At 39.6% G+C, this 16667-nt stretch overlaps 1 protein-coding gene across 1 annotated transcript in view; it reads left to right on the top strand.

Moving 5' to 3' along the window:
• Window positions 1-16667, top strand: part of PRTFDC1 (phosphoribosyl transferase domain containing 1) — a 59801-nt gene that overhangs the window by 33074 nt on the left and 10060 nt on the right. The window contains exon 4 of the mRNA XM_032237773.1: window positions 8097-8162. Within this exon, the coding sequence (XP_032093664.1) occupies window positions 8097-8162 (66 nt within the window). The remainder of the gene's footprint in view (window positions 1-8096; window positions 8163-16667) is intronic.

Consider the following 16667-nt stretch of genomic DNA (forward strand, 5'->3'; position numbering starts at 1 on the left):
AAACTGGTGGATGCACCGCTGCTGATGTTTGAAGATGCTATGTAAAAACAATCTAGAACAGGAATGTCAAACTTGCGCTGTCACATTGTTGTCACGTGATGTATCATGACATTTTCCCCTTTGCTAAAACGGGGGTGAGGGTGGGGCTGGCCAGCGCGTGACATATCTGGCCTGTAGGCTGCAAGCTCGACACCCCTGATCTAGAAGAGCCAGACTTTCAATTTGCTCATGGGCCAGTTTACTTGCTTAGTAGAATAAAACTCTTTAAAAGTCATTAATTAATTCCTCATTAAATAAAGCATCTAGAAACAATAAGACCGTCACGATATAGGCCAAACAAAAGATTAAACAATTTTTGAGTTCTGTTAAAATTAGGTTTCTGCGGAGCATCCTGAGAACTGCTGTTTCATTGTTGTGCTTTCTAAATTAAAAAAAGAGCTGTATCCTTTGAAAACATCAATTAATCATGGCATATTGTCCATTATATTGGGTCTTTTCTTAGGAACTAGTACAAGGAAAAGAGATTTCCTGCTGTAAGAATTATGAGTATATACGTTCCATGTTTGTATATATATATTTATTTATATATTTATTTATCAGCACAAATAAAATACACACACACACACACACACACACACACACACACACATATATATCCGGAATTTGAGGTAAATTCTTCCCAACATGTTAAAAATAGAAGAAGGTGTGTTCACACTTTTATCAATATTTCTAAGGCTCTTGAGAACAATAAATATATTGCGGAGTTTTCCACAGGAGCAGATAGGAGGTGGGGCATATTGCTGTCAGAAATATGAGTCACCATCTGTCTGGAGAATATCCTATGATCCCTCTGTAAAATAAACCTAGAATTATTTAAACAATGCCATAGTTGGCAAAGAACCTTCTCATAAAAAGTGATTTTTTGAAAAATGGGGCATTTGCACTAAATAGTGCAGATAATTTCAATTCATAATCTCCAGGATTTATTTTTTGGGGCTGAAACACAGCATGTATGTAGTTTCCTCTTTTGGTTTGTTTTCTACTGCATTACAAGTAGTCCTCAATTTACAATCATTCATTTAGCAACGATTCAAAGTTATAGTGGCACTTTAAAAAGTGACTTATGACTGGTCTTCACATTAATGACCGTCATAGCATCCCCATGGTGATGTGATCAGAATTCAGGTTCTTGGCCACTGGCATTTATTTAAAATGTTTGCAGCATTCCCCAAATCATATTATCACCATTTGCAATTTTCCTAGCAGGCTTCTGGCGGGCACAGCCAATGGGAAAAACCAGATTTGCATAATGATTTAACAACTGTAGTGATTCACTAACAACTGTGGCAAAAAAAGGTTATAAAATCGACTCACTTAACATTGCTTTGCTTAGCAGTGGAAATTCTGGTCCAAAATGGAATCATAAATCAAGGATTACCTGTATGTAGGTTTTAAAGGCTACTGATCTTTAAAAAGATGGCAGGGATTACATCTCTGGAAGAAATTAAAATAACTTTTATCATTTTTGAATATAGGGACCAAGATTTGGAATGAATTGTATTGGCAACTAGCAATCTTATCTAAAGTTAAAATGCCCCCCCCCCATAAATACAGAAGGCTTTTTCTCAATAAAATATAATGTATTTTCATTCTGTCACACTCAAAGCAGTGGACAACAGCTTTTTAACTTTGTCGAGTTCCAGCCAAAGTGTATCAGATTTTAATTTTCAAAGGCCCTAGTCAACATGGTTAAGCAGCTTGAGGGATTATGGGAGTCAAAGTACATCTGGAGGGAAAAGTTTGGGGGGGGGAACCTGGCATGCAAAATAAAATTAAATAAAGCAACAACAAATTTAAAACAGGTATAAAATGCCGTGCTTATTTTTCTATAAGTACAAACAATCTACATTTTTTGTGCAAACTTTACGTAGGTTCTGTTTGCAACAGTTTCTGATCAGGGAATTAAAGGGCAAAATTTGGAGGTGTACAAAAATGAAAATATGTCCACAGGCCAGTCTATATATTATCTTAAGAAGTGAAAATTGGGTCAGTTTATGTTAAAATGAGAACTGATTGAATTTTGCGTTCCAACTCTGTGGGTGCCTTCAGGATAGCAGTAACACTGAATGAAACAAGATGATTAAAAGGCAGATTCTTCAAATACCCTGAAACCACTGATATTTTTAAAACTTCTCTTATGCTTTTTCTATGAACTCTAATTAGCTGTCTTGCTTGGGTTTGTTTCTGGAAAAATGAAAGAAGGAAGGAAGAAAAGAAAGAAAGAAAGAAAGAGGGGAAAAAAGAAGAGAGAAAGAGAGAGAAGCAGGTGCCAAGCCTTGAGCTGATAGCCAAAGGACATTACTCTTTCAGTAAAAAAGCCCATCACAATTTAATGAGGTAAAGAGTTAGAAATTTATAACTGTTGGTTTGTGTCATGATAAGGTAGCTTTTATTCTGCCAGAACACTTTAAAAAGAGACCATTTTCTCTTCAGCTACCCCAAACCACAGATGTGTGCTGCTTTTTACAATGTTGTCATCAGGAATCTTGGTTACAAGAGCCTCTTTCTTTTCTTGAGATCACCCACACGTAGACTGATGGATTCAAGATCCCTCTGGTCTCCAGGAAAGAAAAAAAAAAGATAATAGCTGCCCCACCCAATTCAGTGGAGATGATCTAATACTGGAAGAATTGGCAACTTAAATGTTGCTATAGAAACCCTGACCAAGTGGTTACAGAATCTTAATTTGCAGATAAAAGAGGAAAGCTAGACTGGCCTGTAAGGACCAGTTGAGCAACACTAGTGACATTTTGGAAGGATCCTAATTGTTCAGCTGTGGATTTTGGAACATTATGCAGAATTTTTCTCTAGTGAAAAGATCATACATGGAAAAGCAAGCCTAAGCTAAGCCAAGAAAGGAAAATCTTGCATGTGCAATTATATATGAAGAATTATTTCATGGGAACAAACAACCCACACTATCAATGCTCCTGTTCTTCCCCTTTGACATTGATATGATTGATGTAGGGTGGAAGTAGGCTACTTAGAGAAGGGTCCCCCAACCCGGGCCGCATTCCATTTCTGGGCTGTTGCATGTTCGGAACTAGGCTAGTCCTACTCCCATTGGGCCGCCAGGCTGTAAATTCCTCCCTGTTACAACCGGTACGCTACTTACGGGGCTGTGTGTCCTGTTCATGCATACGTGCTGCACATGCATGCACTCTCCACCGCTCCTGCGACATCCAGCTGCTTGTTGGAGCTCGTGCAAGTATTGTGCACTTGTGTGCAATTGCCCGTTTGTTATAGAACATGGGCGAGCAGGTGAGCCAAACAAGCCAACGTATTGGTATGCTGTCAGCTGCTCCCGGCTACAACAGGTACGAATGTACTGGGCCAAGCCAGCCGGAATCCACCACTGGACCACTGATTTAGACAGCGTCCTTGACTTACAACCATTCCTTTAGCAACTTTTTGAAGTTACAGTGCATTTTACTATGCACAGTATCTCCTGGGTCCTATGATCAGAATTTTGGCACTTGGCAACTGGTATGTATTTATGACAATTACAGTGTGTTGGGGGGTGGGGGGGTTACATGATTGTCATTTGCAATCTTCCCAGGTGGCTTTCAATGAGGAAAGGTGGATTTGCTTAACAGCTCTGTAATTCACTTAACAACTGCAATAATTCATTTAACAATCATGGGAAAAGTTGTAAAGTCAGGTGTGATTCAATAGCCACATTGCACAACAAAGGAAATTCTGGCACCAATTATGTCATAAGTCAATGTCATTTGGGAAAAGTGTATTTTTGAGGTTTGGTGGCTAATAATACCACTTTTTTTAGCAGTACCATAAAATTATATATCAATGGAAAGTTAATTTTATCAAGAATGTAATACAATAAAGTTTGTTCAATTATGTGTATTCTATGAAAAGTGATAGCCAAATAGCCAGAAAAAGAAAGCACAGCTTGCTTAGCTAGATATCAGGTAGCTTTCCTTCATCTGATTGTAGCCAATGAGCATGAGTGTTTAGAGAGCCAATCAGGTGTCATCTTGTTTTGGCAATGATCCAATCATATCACAGTAAGATTCAGTTATTGATGTCATGAATTGAAGATGAGAGGAGAACATTTGTCAGTGTGTTATGTGATCGCTGTCAAGTTGGTTGGGTTTTTTTTGTGTTCTTTCATTTAGTGAGCTTGTAAAATGTAATAAAATTAGTGACTCAGTCACTACAAAACCACACTGCTAAAGGCAGGAAAAGGTGTATAACAGCCAGTAATGATAGAAGAATTAAGAGACTGTGCCTACGTGACAGAAGAAAATCATCTGGCTGTATACAAGATGAAATGGCGCAATGCAATGTGAAGTTGACTGCTCGGCACAGACTGTAGGAATTTGGCCTAAAATCTAGAATTCCACGAAAAAGCCACTTTTATCTCTCAAACAAAGGTTGAAAAGACGCTTCACCGAAAAATGTGCGCTCGACAAAAGCGCGCCAACGAAACAGCGGGCCGAAAAACTGCAAGTTCAAAAGAACGCCGACGAATGAACGCAGAAGCACGCCGACAACAGTGCGCCGACAAAAGCGCGCTCTAAACCTAACCCTAAACCTAACCCTGAACCTAACCTTAATCCTAAATCTAACCCTAACCCTTACCCTAACCCTTACCTTAACCCTAATCACGCTTCTGTTGGTACTCTTTTGTCAGCGCGCCTTTGTGGGCGCGCTGTCGATGTCGCGGTTTTATCGGCGCGCTGTTGTCGGGCGCACATTTGTCAGGTCACGGAAAAGACTAAACTGGCCTAAAACCCATGTTACCTGGACAGAGGAACAATGGGGCAATGTTATTTGGAGTGATGAGACCAAGATTTCCCTATTTGGTATAATGATGGCTTAAAATATGTAAGGAGAAGTATCTGAGAAGATTTGCATCCTGATTGCATTATATGTACTGTGAAATCAGTGGTGGTTTCTGGATCCTGGTGCAACCAACACTGCAACGGGGCCCGGCGTCCACCACATGAACGTGCACACCTGCGCAGCACGCACATGCATCCTTACCTCCTGTGACACTCCAGCTGCTCTGTGGAGCATTGCGCAGGTGCAGTATGATCCATGCGCGGAAGCGCCAAAGAGCTCAAATACAGGTAAGGAAGGGCCCTCCGGAGCACTGTACCAGAACGGTACCTGGTGCTCCCGGTAGGCACCGATACGCCCGTATTGGGGCGTACTGCCTGCAACCCACCACTGTGTGAAACACCCAGTCAGTGTTATGATCTGGGTTTGTATGACATCAAACAGTGTGGGCAGAATTTGTGTGATTAATGGGACTATAAATGGCCAAAAATACATTAAATGAAATACTTGAGCCCAAACTGAAGCGTTCCGCACATGATCTTTTCCAAGACAATGAAGCATTTATATTTCCACAGGATTCAGCTCCATGTCATGCTGTTTGCAAAAAGTGGTTTCAAGATAATCATATTCCACTGCTGGGAATATCTCAGAACTTAACCCAATTGAAAATCTATGGAGTTGATTAAAGAAACTTGTTAGTCAGAAGCAACTCAGCAATAAAACCCAGTTAATAGAAGCAATCATTTAATCTTGGTTTCACATTATAACAGCTGCAGAACTAAAAGACTTGGTTCACTCCATGGGAAGACTTTATATGGCTGTAATTTATGCTAAAGGTTATGCAAATAAGTATTAACTGATATGGTGATAAATTTTGTATATCTTGTTTCACTTTTCTTCTTTATAAATGCTATTCCAATAGTGAATTCTTCATAAAAGTTATTGCATTACATTCTTGATTAAATTATCTTTCCATTGATATATAATTTTATGGTACAATTCAAAAAAAGTGTACTATTCAAAAAAAAAAAACCCTCAACAGTACACTTTTCCCAAAAGATTTCCACAATTTTGGCCATGTGTGTTTCTTTATAGCTGGATAATTTACTAGATTCAAGGAGAAATGTTGAAAGATGTATTGTTATGATTGTCATATAAGCCATGCAGCTTTTTTGGATTTCAATTTCAAACGCTGCTTTGAGATGCACTGTGGAGCTTCCATCTCTTAATTCTTTGTATTCCTGTAAAAAAGATATAAATCTGAAAAATAAATAAAACTCTCAGCATTGTTAGCCAACAGTGGCAGGAGGCTAGGCATTCTTATCTCACACAATTGAAGGGCACTGTGAATTGTGGGTTGCTACCTGACAACATTTCTAAAGTATTTTCAAAAGATAGGAAATCAGATTTTTTTTTTTAATGGCACGATAGTACATCCAAAGTCTTGCCAGTTTGATGCAGTGTTTGGTTTGATGGAGGTTAACGTTCAATGGGCCCCCAGATTGCCTGTTCTTGTGTCTTGATCGTTTACAGATTACGCTAGCCCAAGCTGCTCAAAGAAAATCTAAGGCTTTGAACTCTCTCCTCTGTTCCTTTGCCCAAGTTCTACTTGTCATCAAGGTCGGACTTAATCACTTTGCAGTTATGTTCTCTGCTGCTTCTCTGAAGTTTTCTGTACAGATTAAGAGATACTTTTCGATTGTAACGTCTTTTGATTTGTAGTGGAGAGCTATGATGTGTCCCGGATCCAAAGATTGTTAAGTGTCTTGAAAATTGCCCAGTAAAGCAAGCAACGTCTAATGAGCATTGGGAGGATAATGGGGCTGAAGTAGAGATAACATTAGTGATACAAACTGCTCGCTCAACCTCATTTTGAAAGGAAAACATGTGTATGAGCTGTCCAGCAATTTGGAAATAGAGTTCTATGTTTATTTTACTCCTTGAAACATAATGGAATAACAACTCTCTTGTTCTTTAGTAAGCATTGAAGAGGGTTTTTTTCGAGAAGGGAAGGGGAATAGAAGGCAAAGAGAAATGAGAAAATCAACAAGGCTGGAGTGATTTAAGATTGCTCTCTAAATCACTTTGATAGGGTGCAAAATATGTAATTAATTTAAGCAAGTTATATTTTCCTGTGGACCAAGAAGGGGGTATCAGCATCTGCAAGATGATAACGTGCTCTCCAGTGGTGGATTGCTCTTATTGTCACTACTGATACACTGATCACGCGAACGCATCTGACTTGTGCTGTGCGTGCACAATCCATCGCCCCTGCGACAACCAGTTGATTGTTGGGGCTTGCACAGGCATTGCACGCTGTGTGCGCATGCACACTTTGCTGTTTGCCATTAAAAACAGCTATAGAGGGTGGCGGGTGGGCCAAACGAGCCACCTATTGGTACGCTCTCAGCTGCTCCGGGCCACTACTGGTACAGCCATACCAGGCCATACCCCCAGCAACGCACCTCTGGCACTCTCCCAATCAAAGCCTTTCCCCTTCCCCTACTTTTCAATTCATTTATAATTCTTCCTACATTTTCACAGGTTTAAATCTACTGGAGAATGAATATCAGGTGCAAAAATTATCCTCCTGATCTTAAACATTTTCCATAGAAATGGCTCCCTTGTGTCTGTCAGTAAAAGATTTGATGAGTTCTAGATTACATCCAAAGGGACGCGGTGGCTCAGTGACTAAGACGCTGAGCTTGTCAATCAGATAGATCAGCAGTTCAGTGGTTCGAATCCGTAGTTCAGTGTAACGGAGTGAGCTCCCGTTACTTGTCCTAGCTTCTGCCAACCTAGCAGTTTGAAAGCATGTAAAAATGTAAAAATGCAAGTAGAAAAATAGGAACCACCTTTGGTGGGAAGGTAGCAGCGTTCCGTGCGCCTTCAGTGTTTAGTCATGTTGGCCACATGACCATGGAGACATCTTCGGACAGTGCAGCTTTGAAACAGAGGTGAGCACCACCCCCTAGAGTCGGGAACAACTAGTACATATGTGCAAGGGAAACCTTTACCTTTACCTTTAGATTACTTCCAATATATTAAAGTAGTTGAAAGCTAAATATGACAAAACATAAAAATACACATTTTTTCAAAGTCATGAAAAAAAGAATAATTGATAAAGCAGTCCGTGCAAAGTAGCAAATCACAAGATACGTTTCTACGATCCCAGTTCTTTTTTGTTCCTACTAATGTTGAAAGTAAAACTTATATAATGATTGTTTTTGCAGAATGACCAATCTATGGAAGATACTCGGATCATAGGAGGAGATGACTTTTCAAAACTGGCTGGAAAGGTCTGTAAACATCATAAAGGATTGAGTTTTAAAAACTGCTTGTTTAATAATGAAAATAAACTTAGAATGTAGGAATGTATACATGATTATTTATAAATAGAGGTAATCTTTGTTCAGTGACTACTCAAGTCAGTGACTATACAATGAGGACACTTATAGACATTCCTTGTACTTGTGGATATTGTGGTATCCCTGCAATCACATCATCACAATTCAGGCACTTGGCAACCAGCATGCATTCATGGCATTTTCAGCATCTCACAATCACATGATCATGATTTCTGGTCTTCACTACCAGCTTCTATAAGCAAAGTCAATGAGGACACTGGCCGAAAATCACCAATTTAACAATTGCAAGTTTGTTTGTTTTTTGCGACCACCACTGGAACTATCATACATCCATGCAGTCACATAACATTGTACTTTACATCTGCATCACTGAGTGGAAGAATTGCTGGTCTCCTATTTCTGTCATTAAGCAAGGAACATCTGTAATAAATTGCCGTATTTTTCAGAGTATAAGACGCACTCCCCCGTCCCTACCCAAAAGAGGCTTAAAATCTGGAAAAATGTTCAAACACTTGTCTTTCGTGCTTTGCCTGCTCTAGTTACTGGAGCTCCCTACAATGATCAGCTATGCTTTAGAAGCTGTTTTTCTGCCTCAACGCTCTCACGTTCACTCACAACCAGTAAACTAATTTGCTGAAGCTGACCAGGCTAAGGACTAAGGATGCTAGCCAGATGAAGACTCGTATTTTCCTCCCCCAAAAAACTAAGGTTATGCTCCGGGGTGTCTTATACTCTGAAAAATATGGTACAAATACTTGATCGGTTTTGTAATGCTCTAAGTTCATCCTTCTAAGGCCTGAAATGCCTGCAACCCTCATCATTCCCACAGCACACCCACCATGAATCCAGGTAAAAATACAATTATGTATGTGATTGTATTTGAATGCTATGATAAATTATGGTATATATTATTTTCCCCCTATAAATCCACCAGATGTGTTAAACTTGGTTCCCATAATTGCTTTGTTATGCTGGCAGAGAATTATAAAAGCTGGAAGACCCTATGTTTGGGATGGATGACTTCTTATGATGGGTACAAGTCTTAGTAACCTATCTTGGATATGGGTATTTCCCTACTAACGCAGCACAACTTAACTATGGTTTAGGATGCCATTCAAGTGGCTAAACTATGGTTTAACTTTATCTAAAACAAGTTAGCTTCATATCTCCTGGGCCTAAATACAATTTCAGATTTCAACGATATGATTAATTGCAGTTTATCAGAAATTGTCACAACATGATTGAAAAAGGATGCACGTGAGGCTAAACCTTGTGTAACTTGTCTCTGTAATTATGGACAATAACTTATTGTGATGCCTGAAAGCAGCTATTGTCTGCTTGGCTTCACAATGTATCATTACATTGGTCTTGGCAGTAGTCCTAGGTTTACACATCTTGCCAATTGATGGTTTGTTGGACAAGTTAGTAACAAGCAAAGTCACTTGCTGGATTGATACATTGTGCTAAGCTACAGTCCATGTTGTTGGATGAATGGGCCATGGCTGTGGAGCCATTGTCATTTCTAAACTGTGATTTATAGCTTAAGGCTACGTATTTACCAGCTCAGGCTTACAGACAAAGTAGCTATGGTTTTTGTGGCCTATATCCAGTTTGTTTTCTGTCTTGAACTGCTCCTGCCTGCTGCATCTGGGGATTGGCTAGAGCAGTATTTCTCAAACTTGCCGACTTTAAGTCCTGTGGACTTCAACTCCCAGAATCCCCCAGCCAGCCTGAGACAGGCTGATACAAAGGGAAGCAAACGGGAACACAGTGCAGTTAGTGGAGCCGAAAGATTTATTATACATGCCCTTCTCTGGATACCTAGTATAGCTTGTGCGGCTTCATTCCGCACCAATTGAAGATTCCAGATACTTTTCGTATGTGTGTGAGAGAGAAAGAGAGAGAGAGAGATGTGTGTATTATATTTAGCCAAGGTGGCGCGGTGGTTAAATGCAGCACTGCAGGCTGACTGCTAGATCAGCAGTTCAGCGGTTCAAATCTCACCGGCTCAGGGTTGACTCAGCCTTCCATCCTTCCGAGGTGGGTAAAATGAGGACCCGGATTGTTGTTGGGGGCAATATGCTGACTCTGTAAACCGCTTAGAGAGGGCTGAAAGCCCTATGAAGCGGTATATAAGTCTACTGTTATTATTGTTATTATTTATATCCAATGTTCAATTCTATTCCATTCAATAAATCAACCACTTATGATTTCAAAAAGTGGTTATTTGGTGCAGATCACATCAAACCTAGAGTAAATTTAGTAAGGGTAATAGCAAAAGTAATTTATCCCAAAAGTACAATTATTCTGTGATAATATCATGACTTTTAACTGGTTAAATATTTCATTTCATTTTAATTTCTTTTAATGAAATAATTGATTGTATTACATTACATTTTCCTTCACCAAAATCTCACTCAGGCTTTTAATTACTGAAAAAAATATGAGATAAATTTATAATTTATTCAGAAAAGTTGCCACTGATAATTATCTATAAGAGAAAAGTCTATATATATTATTTTCTGTTCTTGTTTGTTTTGTTTGTTTTATTTTTATTTGTCTTGTATGCCGCCCACTCCCGAAGGACTCCGGGCGGCTCACAATAGACAAGGGAAGGGGGAAGACTAGACAAAGACAACACTTTAAAAACAAAACCGCAACATTCACAATTTCCGCGGGGCTGGATGTTTCACAGGCCCCCCGGCCTGCTGGAGCAGCCAGGACTTGGTGGCTTTGCGGAAAGCCAGGAGGGTTGTAAGGGTCCGGATCTCGACAGGGAGATCATTCCAGAGGGCTGGAGCTGCAACAGAGAAGGCTCTCCCCCGGGGGGGTCGCCAGCCGACATTGGCTGGCGGATGGAATCCTGAGGAGACCTAATCTGTGAGATCTGATCGGTCTATGGGAAGTAATCGGCAGGAGGCGGTCTCTCAGGTACCCAGGTCCGATGCCATGTAGGGCTTTATAGGTAGCGACCAGCACCTTGAAGCGGATTCGGAGACTAATGGGTAGCCAGTGCAGCTCACGGAAGATAGGTGTAACGTGAGTGTACCTGGGTGCACCCACAATTGCTCGCGCGGCTGCGTTCTGGACTAACTGTTCTGCTAACATACCCAAAATAGTTTTTAAGTACCGTATTTATCGGCGTATAACACGCAGTTTTAAAACTAAAATTGCACGCTTAAACCCTGCCTGCGTGTTATACGCCGATACTCCGGGTGGCAGAAGCCCGGGACCCAGTCAAATTCGCTGCGCAAGGTGAAACGGCCGGCAGCAGCCCTGCTCTCCTGCTGCGGCTTCTGTTTCAATAGGGAAGAAAACTTCCTTTCGCTTCCCGGGCTTCTGCCGCCCGGCAGAAGCCCCGGGACCCAGTCAAATTCGGGAAGCGAAAGGAAGTTTTCTTCCCTACTGAAACAGAAGCCGCAGCAGGAGAGCGAGGCCAGCGTCCGTTTCAGTCGCTTCCCTTCTCCGTCTTGATTGCTGGAAGCAGTAACAAACGGCGCGTCCGCTCCGCATCGCCCTGACAACCACCCCAGCCGGCGGCTGCCAGGCCTCGCTGGAGTCAATTGCAAAGCTGCGTTCAGCGCTTTGAGGACCTGAGGCATCTTGGGAAATGTAGTTCCCTATCAGAAAGAATGGAGTAGCTGCGAATTTGTAACAACATAATATAACTTGGTGCTTCGCAGGTTACGAAAATCTCGTTTGATTTGCACACTGTTTTTTAAAAGTTAGATAAAGAAATTATGCTGTGAAAGCGACTAGATAGCCCCCCTCCCCTTCCTGTGTGTGAGAAAGGGAAGGAGAGGAAGGAAGGAGGGAGGGGGGAGGAAAAGAAGAAGGGAGGGGGGGAGAAGATGGAAGGAGAAAAGATGGATGGAAGGAGAAAGAATGGAAGGAGAAGGAGGAAGATGGAAGAAGAAAGGAAGAAAAAGAAGAAGGGAGGGAGAAGGAAGGAGGTAGGAAGAAAAGGGGAAGAGAGGGAAAGAGCAGAAAGACAAAGAGGATGAAGTTGATAGGCAAGAGGAAGGGGGAAGGAAGGGAAAAAAGAGGGAGAGAGTGAAGATGAGGAAGAGGTTTTTGGTTTTCCAAAAAGCAGTGATTCTGATTAAGTTTTTTTGCTCAAAGAGGTGTTTTTTCATTTCATATTTGCCTTTTAAGAGGAGTTAATGTTATAATTCATGTTCTAATGTTATAAATTTTAATCCAACATTAAGTTCCGAGCTTCCAAGTCATTTATTTTTAATGAAAAAAAATTTTACTCAAATTTTTGTGTTAAAATGGGGGGTGCGTGTTATACGCCAGTGCGTGTTATACGCCGATAAATACGGTAGCTTAATTGCTTGATTATGTATTCCTTTAGCTGACTATTCAAGAAGAAAATAGTTATGATTTAAATGTCCTTTTCTGGCTTTTAAAAACAGTGATACATTTGATTAGTGCCCAGTCCTTTACATTCAAAATTTGTTGAATTATTATTTTCAGACAATGGTTTAAAGGATTGCAGCCTTTCAAGTGCAGTGAGTGTCAACCTATTATATTTTGTTCAGCAGGGTTAGCTATTGATAAGTACATAAGATTGCTATCGTTTATCAGTTTAACTGATTTACAGAGTGAACCTAAACATATTTGTTCCATTTGTGTTTAATAGTGCTTATTCCCAAGTCAAAATCTCACCCCTAAACCTATAATCCTGTGTAAGTCATTAATTTTCTCATCTGAAATATTGATTGATTAAATTCAGACGTGGGAAAGAATTTGTGCATATATTATCTGTTTAGTTTAATTCTAGAATCAAGATTGCCATGATTAGTTGATAGTGCATTCATCTGAAGCCAATGGCTGGTCAGGATTTCATTGTCAGAAGTGATGGAAATGGTGGTAAACCTGAGGCTTTTTTTGTATGGATGGTCTAATTAAGAAATATCTGCCTTAACTGGCTTTCACTCATCTGCCTAATTTTTACCATATAATTGAAGGGAGAAATTCTTGCAAAACAAAAAAGTAAAGTTCTGAAATGTGCTCATTGGGTTGGGATGAGGAATTGGCCCTTATGAGTTGACATACAAAATCATTCTGCCCTATTACGGCTACTGAAATAGGCTGTGGAATTGCACATTAATTCAAAGCTATAAAAGACATTTTTATGGAAAAATATGCCATATGAAAGTTTAAAAAGCATCCTTGATTCATCCTGTAAGATGCGCGTTTGTGTACATTTTTGTGCAAAACCACAAAATAAGATTCCATCGAATAGCACAAAAATAGGAAAGGAGTAAATATTTTACCATCCAGCCATCCAGGTGTTTTCATTGGTCAAGGATAAATTTGTTCTTTATCCCTAATATGTTATGGCTTCTGCTTTCCTTTCTAATAATATTATGCATTCCTCACAAAGATTATAGAAGTGAATCAATAAATATTTTCAGTTAAACATACAGCAGCCTTATCTGTCAAAAGCAAAGTACTTCATAAACAGTACATATTTTACTTCTGTGGCTTCTTGCAGATGGTCCGTATCAAACTAGTTAAGATTACAAAATGTGTACACATTTTTCAGGGTATTTTCAATTTTTTATTTTGCAGGCTTGCATGCCACCTTTTGAGATGCATTGAACAGAGAAACTAAATATTAACTCCTAGTTTATCTCTTCTTATTCTTGAACCGTTGATTTTGTGGGAGAAAAAAAGATTTCTATTTTTCAATCCTTCAACCTTCAAAGGAAATCGGGACCAGTTTTTTCGCAAATTGGTGGGTAGGATTCGGATCCAAAGCAGACAAGAATGTTTTGGAAACTAAATCCCATGTTCCTCTTTTTAGATGAGTACTTTCCATCGCTACTTACTATAACAGCCAACTTTTTGGGGAATAGGAGAGTAAAAACATATCATTGGGGGGGGGGGGATTGTGCTGAAAGAAGTCCCTTGGTTTATTTTCCATGAGTTTGCCAATTGGTTTCATGAAACAGCAAGATATTTAATGGTGGAAGAAGTGGTCAGGTTCTTGGTCTATCACTATTTGCCAAAAGGAGAGTCAAAATTCCATTATAGTACTGATGAGTTTTATCTACCTTCAGAAGCATAACCTGAAGTATTTGGCCCTCTAGTTCTTCTTTTACATCCTCTGGAGGTCCCCCAACAAATCCCAAAACAATAGGCAGTGCACTTCCTGCCGTTTTAGGTAGGAAACCCAAAGAGAAATTCCCAAATGGGCCTAACATTGTTTTTAGAAATTCTTCTTTAAAAACAAAAGATCCTGACCCTGTCATTATATGTGGCACAATCTGAACCATCTCAGATCATTTTCCCTCCCACTGTGGTTCTCATTATTGTCCAAAGCCTAGAAGCCCCAATTAAAGTCATTCATCTCTGTTTTGCACAGGTCTCTTTTCTTTACCTAAAGCAAAGTGCACGTTTGCCTGAGAAATGGGAATGGGGAAGAATGTAACTCATTCCTCCTGTGCTGTTTTCATTCAAAAATTCTCCTGAAGACATCCATTGGCCCAAGCACCACAGTTTACTTTTTTGCCTGTGTGTGAAGGAAAAAAATGTTCTATGTCTAGCACAGTAATTGAAACATTCTGCCAAAATACTTTGAACTTTACATTTTTTTCCTCCGTTTTAGTTCCTTCTGTTCAGTTTGCCTCCTAAAGGCAAAAATAATTGCGCTTTAGTGACAACTTTAAATTGGAATGGGAATTCTGCATCTTGGAGTCCACATGAGGACATTGGTCTTATTCTATATGACACTAATTTAATTAAATTAACAGCAGCAGGGTAGCCTAAACAGAAATACAAAGCAGAGAGAAACTAGATTAGCATTAGTTGCTAAAAGACTTGGTAGTGAGGCAAACTATATCCTGGTTAGACTTTAACTCCACCTGCCATTACCTTTGTTCATGGTAGATTGCTACAGTAAATATTGGAATGATATTCCCCGCCAGCCATCTATCTGACTCCTGTCCACCCATGTTCCAGAAATTTTTAGAAAATTAGCTGTTCTCCAGGCCTCGGATAGAATATGTCAGACCTGTATTAGCTTTATTGAAACAAAAACTTGCAAAATCTGAAAGAATTTCTATATTCTTTTTACTTTCCAGAAAACTGGTATGTGTATGTCCTTTCTGGAATGTTTCTACCTTCTATAGGTAAAATACCTTTTTCATGGTGGTTCCCTGGGCTATGGCACGTCCTCTTGTCCCCCAAGATCATTGTCATAGTCCATTGCAGAATGTGGAAAGTTTTTAGAAGAAGAAGCGAAACATTTTCAAAGGAAAAAAAACCCAAGAAAATCCAGTTGCTTTTTGAAAAAAAGCACCTTTGGGACAACCAGAACCTGGATGATTGACAATCTCCATAGATACTCAATTAGTTTTGTTTTCTGTTGTAGGTGATGTGTTTGGCTGCTGGACGTTTTTAAAATTGTTTTCTACTTTCACTATAAATTAGGATCCTCTAAAATTTCATTACATAAATAAAAATAAATTCAATGGTTCATCACAAAAAAAAAAATATGGTCTTGGTTTTGGATTTATTGTTTGCAATGCCTTTACTTGGGTCTCTTTTGCGCATTTTACCCAGAACTATGCTTTACACAAGACCAAACTCACTTACGGGCTGTTTTGCCATCAAATGTGATGGATTTAAAGGGAGACAAGACGTATCCATAGATTGTGTATCAGTTCATGGAAGATCAGGTTGTTACTTTTAACTTCTGAGATTCATAGATGTGGCCATTGTGTGGCATAAATTAAAAATATTCCAGGACAACTGTCCTTATATTTACATATAATGTTTCAATCAGAATACAGCTGGAAGGCACCTTGGAGGTCTTCTAGCCCAACACCTCTGCTCAAGCAGAAGATCATGTTTCAGATAGGTAACTGCCCAGTCTCTTCTTAAAACCTCCAGTGATGAAGCAACTACATCTTCTGAAGGAAAGCTGTTCCACTGGTTAATTGTTCCCACCGTTAGGAAGTTTCTACTTAATTCCAGGTTGCTTCTCTCCTTGATTAGTTTCCATCCATTGTTTCTTATCTTGCCTTCTGGTGCTTTGGAAAATAAGTTGACCCTCTCTTCTTTGTGGCAGCCCCTCAAATGCTGGAACATTACTATCATGTCACCCCCTAGTCCTTCTTTCCTCTAGACTGGCCATAACGAACTCCTGCAAATATTCTTAATATGTTTTAGTCTTTAGGCCTTTAGTCATACTAGTTGCTCTCCTCTGCATTTTTTCCAAAGTCCCAACATCTTTTTTGAAATGTGGTGACAAAAACTGGATGCAGTATTATAGGTGTGATCTTACTAAGGCTTTATAAAGTAATACTAAAACTTCATGTGATTTTGAGTCTATGGCTCTGGTAATACAACCAAGGATTATATTAGCTTTATTGACTCCTGCCAGACACTGCTGGGTCATATTTAAGTGATTGTCCGCTAGGA

This window comes from Thamnophis elegans, chromosome Z (genome assembly GCF_009769535.1).
Source record: "Thamnophis elegans isolate rThaEle1 chromosome Z, rThaEle1.pri, whole genome shotgun sequence".
Lineage (NCBI taxonomy): Eukaryota > Metazoa > Chordata > Lepidosauria > Squamata > Colubridae > Thamnophis > Thamnophis elegans.